Here is an 11,600-nt window from a genome sequence, read left to right as displayed (position 1 = left end):
TTGAATTTTTCCGGCAAAGACTCGACTGGAAGCGAGGCTTATGAACAAGGAAACTGAGGAGAAGAAGATCAAGGCTCATATCTGTGATTCCAATGAACCTTGGCTGCATTTCACGGCGAGCATGGGGAGCTTAGGCCGTCGGCAATCTAAGGAAAAAAAGAGAAGAAAATGATGGAGGTTGTGAGATCTATCGGTAAAGGAGATTTGGGGTGGTCGCTGACTTAAATAGAACTACCGGCCTGGGCCGCTTCGTTGGTTTAATACCGTCGTTTTCTTTTCTAACCTGTGCGCCGGACTTGCCTCCAATAATAAGTAAAGCAAAATCAAGCAAATTCTGTAAAACAAATTGATATAGTAGCTAAAATAAAAGTTATACATTTCCATTTCAGGGCTGTTTTATCTTTGTTTGTCTATGAAGAATCATTCTTAATGAAAAAAAAAAAATCATCTTACAACCTGATATTTCCTATCAAGACAGAGAGCAGAAGGGGCCATCAGAGGAGAATGAAGCATCAGAATGCAAACCCTAGACTTCAGCATAAAAAGCTTACAGCTTATCTAGAGGGACAACCTAATCAAACAAAACAATTGAAATTAGACAGAAATCAAATGAATGCACTTAAAGAGTAACTTGTCATTAAGAAGCAAAACACTAGCTCAGTAACATTACATCTTTAAACTACCAATTACAATGAAACATCACGCTGCGCTTGCATCACACAGTTGTACTCCATTGATATTCTTAAAGCAATGTGTTAAACAATACATTATATTGGACAGAAAATAGCACCGGGCACAGATTGAAACCTTCCAACTTTAACTCCTATGCACATATTTTATCACAGCAGTTTGGTTTGGAGAACTAGCTATATATGATTTAACATGCAAACCAAGATCAATAAGACCTGTCATAAGTATATTAAGAGAACAAAGAAAATGAAAGAATCCATGCATGTTGCAGGTTATTCATCGTACGTCACATTATTAACTCCTTAATAGCCAGATTATTCAACCTGGAGAGTAAAAGCCATCTCCAAAATCTCACTCTTGTGAATGCTAGTTCACATTTTGGGATTCTTCTCATATCAAGTTTCCTTTTCCATGACTTTAACATATCACTATCAAGCTATATCTAGTTTGTTTTTTCCCATATTAATCCTTTTTTTGTGTATTGCTTGAATAGAACCACCAGATAGCAGATATTCATTAATAGATTGGATTAAAAATGAATGTACAAATGATTCTATGTATTTGATTTCTAATTTTTTTTAAGAGAATCATTTACCCATTATTGAACCTGAAACCATGTGCACTTCAGGCTACCAATCATAAGACATACCAAGAAAGACAAACTGAAAAACACAAGCACATCTTCAGAAAAATAGTGTTTATTGCAAAATTAATTTCAAGTGGCATTGCAAAGAGACTTCATTAAATTTAGCTTAACCCACTTTACAGGATGGGTTTTTCCAAAACAGACCTCTGGAAAACATCTTTTATGAAAAACATGAGGTGACCTGTTTTTCCTTACTCATTTTTAGGTTTTATAGCTCGCTAGTTTTGGCAAAACAAGTTTTATGGAAAAAAAACCAAACAACATTTTCTGTGAAACATATTCACTTTGAATTTTTTATAAACTTGCTTTAGTAAAACTTGTCAACAAAACAACCCCTTATGATTGATAACATGGTGGTAGTTATATCCACCCAATACCTCTTCATTAATTAATTGTCTCAAATATAAATTATACAAATGTTTTCTATGCATTTGGTTTCTAATGTTTTAAGAGAACCATTGTTGCACCACTCCTTTCAAACTACTCATCATCAGACATGCCCAGAAAGATACAAACTGAAAATTGCAGAACATCTTTGAGAAAAAAACTGTGTGATTGAGTAATTAGTTATTTTGCAGTTGATATATCCACCCAATGCCTATGACTACATTGTGTATTTATAGCATAAAGTTTCTAGGAGATGAGATTCATGGAACAGAAAACTAAAAACTCGCTTCCTCAGTTTAAGTCATTCAATAAGAAATTGCCAGCAATTAGATTATATTCTGATTGCTTTCATTGTTATGTGTTCTTCTACCCTAGCTGCAGTCTAATGTAGGGTTATCATAGCTCAGAGGAGTTTTCAAGGTTTCTCTACCAAATAAGTTGGCTTTGGATGTGTAGGACTGAGACCATACTATCAAAGCAAGTGCTTGTACAGCATGAATCTTCAGAATCATGAGCAGTATCGACTTTATATAGACAATGCAAGTTTCTTCTCTAATCTTTTTTTACCACTTTGAGAGTAATTTATTAATGCATGGTAGAAAAAAGAATAAAGTCGCAATTCATCAAAAGCAAGATATCACAATACAAGATCATCAAAGCATGAAGGAAGCAGAGGTCGCAATTCATCAAAAGCAAGATATCACAATATGAGATCATCAAAGCATGAAGGGAATAGAGGAGGACCCGATGTGACTGACCTACTTGAAAAAGTTATCATAGGAGTGTATTTCCACTTCTTAACTAGATCTAGATTGTGTTCGATGTTCACTGAGAAGAGAGATGAAATTTCAGACAAGGACGGAGAACTGAAGATTGTTAGTTTAATTCCCCCCAATAGAAATGCTTCCAAGTCCCTTCAAATGAGTAGAAAGTAAATAGGAGCATAAAACAAATGGTTAGTGAACAAGAATGAATGTAGATACTGTTTGTTCATAAAAATTGATCCCCTGTCAATGGCTAACTCTTTTTCCAAGGCAATACGTTGTCTCCGACCTTTCTAAGTGAAATTATCCTTTTCTGCTCCAATTCCTCAAATAAATTGTAGTTCAATTATCTATCCAATTTTCTTTTTCAAAAGAAAAGTAACATTGGAATTTAATTAACATAACACAAGATGTAAAGATCCAAACTGCTTGATAAATCAACCAGTACAACTTTTTTCTACTAGAGCAGACGTTAGACATTCCCTTCAATTACTAACTCTCACATGTCGACTTAATGGCGTGGTACATACCCTGTTGCTACCAAGCACTCACATGATTTGGAACATAATAGCGTGGAATAGTAGAAAATTATGCCAAATGCTAGGATGGCCTGCCACCTGCGCATGGTACTTCAATTTTTGCTCCCATCCATGGCACCAAAGTTAACCACTTGAAAAGTTATAACAGAAACCATCGTTTTACACACTATAGACTTGTCAACAGCTCGTACATAGCTGAAGAGTACAATCTGTACGTGTTGCCTAACTCGCCTTTAACATACATTCCCCACAATAGGACACCAGCAGCACGGTCAACTCATTTTCCCCTTTGATCCCCAACCCTCCACCCCGCCCCCCTCTCCCAAAACAGACACATATACACACACACACAAAAAAAAAAAAGGAGGTTAGGAACCAATCTTTAAGAGCCAAAACTTTAATTGCACTACAGCTCTAGCCAAATTCCCAGCTCTTTTCCCTTCAGCACTAAATTGAAGTTTAAACTTCTAAATCCCAACCATCAACCTTAATAAAACTTTTAAAGCTAGATCACTCTATCTGATCTTCCTTCCGTGGCCATGGTGATTCTACTAACTTTTCAAACTTAGAAATTGATATTTAGAAAAATTATATGCAGCATCATTGCTATTTTATATGTTCCATGTTGACAACCCCACAACAGAATATACACACCCCTGTGCTGAAAGAGGTATGCATCAAAACAATCAATTAACATGTCCCTCCAATGGATAGGAGTCAACCCGAAATCCACAATAAGCAATAAGCCATTGCAAAGCATGATAGCAGAGCTTATACTTGTTGTCTCCAGACACTGTATGTTGTATTATCTGGGTAACATATTTTCTAAATAATGTTATTTCATATTAATTTGTATATAAACTATGCGGCTAGTGAAATAAGTGTTTTCTATGACATTCATTTATAACAGCAATGCATCCATGAATTCATGGTCATGATGCTTAGAGTGATTAAATATGCATCCTAGTGGTTCAAAGCATCTATCTATATTATAAAAATACAAGTTTACACATTAACGTGGCTGTATCAAGGTATCCAAGCATCGAATCAATATCATACAATATGAGTAGGATCAGCCTTGACCACAATGAGTATAAAGAGCAAACTTTGAACATTGCCAACAGCCAACAAATAAGTCAGGGCCTCAGGAGCATTGCTAGTACAACACCAAAAGATCCATACCTTCCAAACAAACAAAATGAACTTTTTCCCTATCTTCACTATCCTGAATGTGTCTAAGTCATTCTCAATAAGAATGAATGCAAATAGCAGGATAAAAGTGGTAGTTAGTGAACAAGATTGTAAATGCATACCATTTGTCAATAACAAATTACAAATTATCCACCATCCATAACTAACTCTTTTTTTTCCCAAGGCAACTTCCTTATCTCCAACTTTTTGCTAAGTGAAGTCACTGTTTTCTTCTCCAATTACTCAAATAAAAGGTATTCCAAGCATTTGCCCCCTTTTTTTTACAAGAAAGTCATATTGGAATTAGATTAATAAAATACGAGATGTAAAGCTCCAAGCTGCTTATGAAAGCAACCCTAACAACAATTTTTCTACACTACACTAGAATTAAGCATTCCCTTGGATTACCAACTCCCCTATACGGATTTAAGAACCTGTCAGCATAGCACAATACATACCATACCAGTTATTGCCAAGCATTCACATGATTTATGACAAAACAGCACAAAATCGTAGAAACCATGCCAATGCTAGGTTAGCATGCCACTAGCACATGGTGCTTCAATCTGTTCTCCCATCCAATGGCACCAATGTTAGCTTTTTAAAAATTTATGCTCACACCATCATTTTTTCACACTGTACCTTGTCACCAGCCCAGTAAGCAGCTACAAGGTCCTACAGCCCAAAAGCATCTTGAAAATAAAATAAATGTATGGCATGGTATATGAAGCCAACTCGTCATGAAAATTTCCAAGATTAAAAATCACTACGAACTTTTCCTTGCACATGAAACAGCAGCAATTCATGGTTAAGTTTGAAAGGAGAAACAATTGTCCAACAATTCCACAGCAATTCTTTTAAAAACTGCCAACAAAATAATATACCATAAACATGGATGATAAATCTACATCTAACATTAAACATGAGTAACTAGTCCCCCCAAATGGTTAAGCAAAAACCCAAAAGACTCACCTTACCTCAGCTTCTTCAACCTATAAAACCATTACCAGTTCTTAATCTCACATATACCATAAATTTCAGATCAAAAGCATGATTCATTCATTAATGTATCCCTCCTTGCGGCCTTCAAATCCTGGGCGCATGAGCTTCTTCTCCCTCTTCTCAATCCGCCTCATCTTCTTCTGATGGATCCTCTCCTTTATATTCTCCGTCCTCTTCTTCTGCTTCTCTGCCCTGAGGTTCTCCACGCTCTCCATCCTCTCCTTCCACTTCCCTGCATGCTTCTGCTGCTTCTTCTTCTCCTTCTTTATGCTCTCCTTCAATAGCTTTGGATCATCGTGAACCTTAACCCCTGCAGCTCTACTCACTGCAGCCTTCCAAGAATGCTTCTTCGAAATCTTCTCCCCCTTCTCCGGGTCTTTCTTCGCCTCCTCGAGCTTCTTCGCCCTCTCCAAGGCCTGCTGCTTGGAAAGCTTCTTCTTTTTCTTCTTCTTGTCGTCCCCGCCTCCAATCTTGACCTGGCCGAATGTTAAATCGGCCGAAGAAGCATCTCCCCCTTTGTCTGGCTTCGCCTTCTTTTTGTTGTCCTTCTCCTCTTCCGACTCCTTCTCTCGCTTCCGCTTCCCCTGAGAAGAGGGTTCTGCCTCTTCTCCTGCCTGCTTATTCTTATTCTTCTTATTTTTCTTGTTCTTGCTCTTCTCTTTCTTCTCCTTTTTTTTCTCAGACGGCCGGGTGTTCCGATTTGACCGGAGCTCCTCGATCCGGCGGTGGAGGCGCTGCCGGAGCTCCTCGTAGGTGACGGAGCGGTCGTCCACGACGACCGGGCGGCTGCTGTTCTCGTCAATCTCGGGAGCCTCGTCGCTTTCGCTGCCGCCGTCGGAGGATTTGTCAGCGGCCTCGAAGATGCTCTTTTTGAGGAGGTCGAGGGTGGTGGCGGATTTTTCAGGGTCGAGGCGGGCGCGGCGAGCCTTCTTGAGATTCTCGCGAGACTCCTTCTTGGCGGCGGCCTTGGCGACCTTGCTGAGGCCCTGGAACCAGGGCTTGTCGTCGTCGGGAGGGAGGTAGAAGCGGGCGGGGATGAGCTCCACGAGGTGATCGAAGTAGACGGAGTGGCCGTGGATTAGGGTCTTGAGTTCGCCGTCCCCCGCAGCCGGCGAGGGCTTCTGGCTGCCGCCGCCGCCGCTCCTCTTCTTCATCTTCGGATTCGTTTGTTTGATGGACGAAGCCGAAGGGAGAGGGGAGGACGGAACGGAAGGGTTTTGAAAGGTATTCGAACCGACCTGGGCCGCTTCGTCGGTTTAATACCGTCGTTTTCTTTTCTAACCTGTGAGCCGGACTTGCCTCCAATCATAAGTAAAGCAAAATCAAGCAAATTCTGTAAAACAAATTGATATAGTAGCTAAAATAAAAGTTATACATTTCCATTTCAGGGCTGTTTTATCTTTGTTTGTCTATGAAGAATCATTCTTAATGAAAAATTGAAACATATGTCTCTATAATATGTACATGTATATATGTATGTTTGCATATATATATATATATATATATATATATATGTATGTATGTATGTATGTATGTATGTATGTATGTATGTATGTATGTATGTATGTATGTATGTATGTACGTATGTATGTATGTATGTATGTATGTATGTACGTATTATATATATATATGTATGTATGTAATATTATATATATAGATACATATATGCATGTATGTATGTATATAAGTAGCTTGTATTGCTTTATGTTAAATACACAATCATCTTATTGGAAAATAACTTGATGTAATAAAATTTCCTGTACTTCTTAATTTCGTCTACAAGAATTCAAAGTATACTTTTGTTCTTAAAGAAGACTAGAGTTGCTACACTTGCATGGTAGAAGACAACAATATCATTTGAAGAGTTAGGGATTAGGGCTGTTAACGGGATGAGCTGCTCGGGCTCGGTAAAAGCTCGGCTCGGGCTCGACCCGTTAGTCAAACGAGCCTAAGCTCGAGCTCAAAATGAGGCTCGTTTAAATTCGAGTTCAAGCCCGAGCAGCTCACGAGCCCAAACGAGCTCGTGGCTTAACATGACCAAATGAGTTCGAAATTTGATGGCTGAGATCATTTGGAAACCCTGCATCCAACGGGCCAAGGCCACCTCTCCAGCTCTCCTAGTCTTGGGAGGGCGGCGGCAAGATGGGCTTTTCCCCCAAAATCAACTATGTTTCTCCAAAATCGCTCGAGGAGGGAGCATCGGGGAAGACGGGCTAGACGATGTCGAGGTGGCGGAGGGAGACGAGCGGGGCCATAGGGTGGGCGGCAAGGAGGCCGAGCAGGTCGCCGTAGACGTCGAACTGGGGGAAGCCCGAGTGGTGGGTGAGGGGAACGCCGAGCTCGGGCATGCAGGCCTGGATGCGGTCGTCGCTGCCATAGAGGGTCGGGTAGCGGTGGAGGGAGCGGTCCTGCAGGCAGGCGAGGACGGTGGCGAGGGGGCGGCTGATGGCGAACCCACCGCCGCCGTAGGCCATGACGTACGTAGGAGAAGATGTTCTGGAGGTGGCTTTCGAAGACGGAGCCGATGTACTAGGGCTGGCGGTGGTCGAACTGGGAGAGGATGCAGACGAGGTTGTCAGGGACGAAGACGGTGTCGTCATCGCCCGTGACGAACCACTGGACGTTATTCAGGCCGAGGCGGCAGATCTCCGTGACGACGCGGGAGATGGGGATGGCTGAGCGGTTGCCTTGCCGGTGGGTGTAGGGGAAGCGGGTAGTGTCGTCGGAGAGTTTGAGGGCGGGGAGGCCGGCTGCGGAGGCGGAGTTGCTAAAATCCTTCACCGGCTTGTCGAGCCAGACGATGCCCCGCATCTGGCGTTGGTGGTCGAGGGGGTAGTATGGACAATAGATTAGAGGAAGAAAGCTGGAGGACCGGATCGGCGACGACGGAGGAGGTGGTGGTGGAGCAGGGGAGTTGGCGGTGAGTAAGGGAAGAGGAGAAGAGGAGGTTGAGAGTATAGAGGAGCGAGGGGGGAGTGGATCGGCGACGACGGAGGAGGTGGTGGTGGTGGAGCAGGGGTGTTGGTGGTGAGTAAGGGAAGAGGAGGAGAAGAGGTTGAGAGTATAGAGGAGCAAGGGGGGAGTTGAGAGCCCGAGCCCGAGCCCGAGCCTAGGCTCGAGCTTGAGCTCGTAATTGAAACGGGCTTTACGGGCTCAAGCCCGAGCTTTTGCTTTGCCAAGCAAGCCCGAGCTCGAGCCCAATATAGAGCTAGGTACCAAGCCCGAGCCCGAGTTTCTGTAAAACGAGCCGAGCCCAAGCTCGAGTTTCTGTACAGGCTCGGGCTCGGCTCGGCTCGTTAACAGGCCTATTAGGGATAGAGGAGGATGGCTCACATTGAGGCTCGGATTCATCTATCCAGCTATGACGGAAGTCATCGGCCAAGACCAAACCTGTGATATATATTTATCCTGCCAATGCATGGTAGGCATAAGTATGAATTGGACAAAGGTGTGGTGATAGAAATAATTGCACAAGATCTACCACCTCAGGATCTGTGATCAAAAGCTGATCATAATAATGTTCATTAAGACATAAAAGAGGCAAATATTGGATTGCTTGGGAGAGTTTGAATTGGCAGAAAAAAAGTTCGGGCAAGACTACTCAACCACTCATTTATTGTTGCCTAAATACTCAATGGTGGAACCAACATGGAGGTCATTAGGCACGAGAAATTGTCTCCATTGGTCATCTATTGCGCCAGCTTCTTCTGGAGCCGTGTCTCCTAGAGGCGAAAGAAGCCAATAGAGTGAGCACCTAAAGGAATAGACATAGGAAAGAGTTGGTATGGCGAGAAAACTTTTGTAAAATTTCTTAAAGTATTCGGTAAAGGAAAGAATCGACTCTATTAATTGAGCAAAATGAATGCTAAGAAGAGGAGCTTCAAAAATTTTTACCCAAGGATGAATCTCTAGAAAATAAATATAGAGCCAAATTTGAAAAATCCATATTTCTAAGTTCCGAGTTTGAGTCCTTCAGACATTGGTAAAGATGGTCTAAAATGAAGTGCAAGAGGTATGGACTGATCTTTGGCCAAGGCAACTGCGAGTTAAAGGGAAGCTTTGACTCTTTCTACTAACCATCAACAGAAAAAGAATTTAGAGATCCATATCAGAAAGAAGGTTTTGTACTCTATCATGGGGACAAGCCCGGTTTGATGGCAAAAGTTCAAAGTATATATGATATAGAGTTAGAATTTTTGCTAAAATTGAGGCTGAAATTAATAAGAAGAATTTTGACCGGAGGTGGGTGACCAGAAATAGGTGGCTGCCATGATCGAAGGATAGTTGGCCATGGGAGGAGACATCAAATTAGATAAAAGATTGAGGAGACCATTAGCCTCCCAAATGGTGGCCTTTTATTGGAAAACTCGGTTGAACCAAAGATTCTAAAGAAGAGTCTTGGTAGACCATAGATGGTGGAAGTTCAATTTACTTTAGATTGAAATTTTGAAGTTCAGCCTTTCATGCAAGAAAACTTCTTTAAAAGAATAATGAATGAAAGAAGATAAGGATTGAGGGATCCGGGAATGGAAGAAAGATCCAAGAACGAGGAAACCGAATTCTTCTATGCATGCCTGAGCATTAACTTTCTTGAAATGACAGGGCGCTTAAGGTATGCTTAGTGCTTGTTGCCCAACTATGCAGCCCAAGAGAAGGGATGAATCGGGTTTTTCAAAAACTCTATCTAATAATACAACATAATTAACTGCTTAGATGATGAATATTAATTTCAGTTAAGAAGCACTAAGAAAATATGCAAGAATTTAAATCAAAACAAATTATCATGGTAATTAAGTATAATAAGAAATTTATGTATTCTTTTGAGTGTCATTGTTCCAATTAGATATTTATGTACTCTTTTGATAGTAGTTAAGAGTGTTTCCTTAGGGTTAAATTGATACCTTGCATTTAAGCAAAAATTAAAACATGATATCAAGCCTTTAAGTATAATAAGAAATATATCATGCCTTAATAAAGTTTTAAATCAGTACTTTTACCAAGCACATCTTTATCTAATTTACAAGAGGGGCTTATAGGAGTGTTGATATGCTTTGCATTCTCTATGCCAAATTTTTTCAAGATTTTTTTTGTATACTTGCTTTGGCTGATGAAGATTTCATCTCTTGTTTGCTTGTTTGGAGACCGAGAAAAAATGTAAGTTGATCCATCATGCTCATCTCGGATTCTTCCTACGTGAACTTAGTAAAATCTTGAAATAAAACTTTATTAGTAGCACCTTATCAACACAAATTTGTACAATTAATGTATCATAATCCTTTCTTCTTGTGAACAGGGTTTTACCAACAATTTCTCTTGAAAAATCATTTTCTAACAAAATTTTGCTTAACCATTCATACTAAGCTCTAGGAGCTTGCATTAAACTATATAAAGCCTCGTTAAATTTGAATGTATGGTTTGGAAATTTATGATTTTTAATTTTCGCATAAACTTTTTCAGTAATAAAACCATTCAGAATGGCACTTTTGACAACCAATGAAATACTTTAAGTTTCACGTAGCAAGGAAAATGCAAGTAATAATCAGATATTTTCTATTCTTGCTACAGGTGTAAAAATTTTATCAAAATCAATACCTTCTTCTTAGTTATCTTTTAATAACTAATCTGAATATATCTTATATTATATTCTCATATTCATTCAATTTGTTTCTGTAAACCCATTCAGTTTCTAAGACAAGATTGGGTTTACTTACAAGTTTCCAAACACATATTATTTCTTTCAAATTGGTTCACTTCTTCTTGCATAGTATTTAATCAATTATGATTTTGTTCAGTTTTTCTTTTATATTGTTTTAGGTTCAATTTGGGAAACAAAATCTAAGTGATTACAAGTATCTCTAAAAGATGATTTAGTTCTTATCCCATGCAAAAGGATCACCAATAATTAATTCTTTAGGATGATTAGGATTATACCTCCAATCTTTAGGTAAGTCTAGTCTACCTTGAGATTGTTGTTCCGGCCGATCCTCTTTCTTTTATCATCATTATCTTTTTCTTCATGGTCCATTACCTCTTGTGTAGATGTATCCTTCAAGGTAAGGTCATTAATTTCTTTATTCAATGAACCTACTTGATCATTAAAATCTTGTTTCTGTCTTGAAGGAAGGCCATTAGTTCCATCAAATATAACATGAATGAATTCTTCAACAACTAAGGTTTTTTTATTAAATACTCTATATGCTTTGCTAGATGAAGAGTATCCAAGAAAGATGGCTTCATCTGATTTGGCATCAAATTTATCTAGATTATCTTTTTCATTGTTAAGCACAAAATACTTCACCCAAAAATATAAAAAATATCCAATTTTTTATTTTCTCTTTTTCTGATCACATTTGAAAGAGATTCAAATTTATATTTATGTTT

The 11,600-nt window shown here is 39.6% G+C and overlaps 1 protein-coding gene and 1 pseudogene across 1 annotated transcript; both read right to left on the bottom strand.

Annotated features, from left to right (window-relative positions):
• Nucleotides 1–5,025: 5,025 nt before the first annotated feature.
• On the bottom strand, nucleotides 5,026–6,470 carry LOC103700009 (uncharacterized). Its single transcript, XM_008781991.4, has one exon. It carries the CDS (start codon nucleotides 6,371–6,373, stop codon nucleotides 5,273–5,275), a length of 1,101 nt encoding a protein of 366 aa, XP_008780213.3. The 5' UTR covers nucleotides 6,374–6,470; the 3' UTR covers nucleotides 5,026–5,272.
• Nucleotides 6,471–7,384: 914 nt separating this feature from the next.
• LOC149753428 (uncharacterized) lies at nucleotides 7,385–11,244 on the bottom strand (annotated as a pseudogene).
• Nucleotides 11,245–11,600: the final 356 nt, after the last annotated feature.

This window comes from Phoenix dactylifera, chromosome 5 (genome assembly GCF_051530095.1).
Source record: "Phoenix dactylifera cultivar Ajwa chromosome 5, Ajwa_hap1_PhDact_Kaust_v1.1, whole genome shotgun sequence".
NCBI lineage: Eukaryota > Viridiplantae > Streptophyta > Magnoliopsida > Arecales > Arecaceae > Phoenix > Phoenix dactylifera.
The sequence above is the reverse complement of the archived record's forward strand: the minus strand, read 5'-3'. Positions and strand labels throughout refer to the sequence as shown.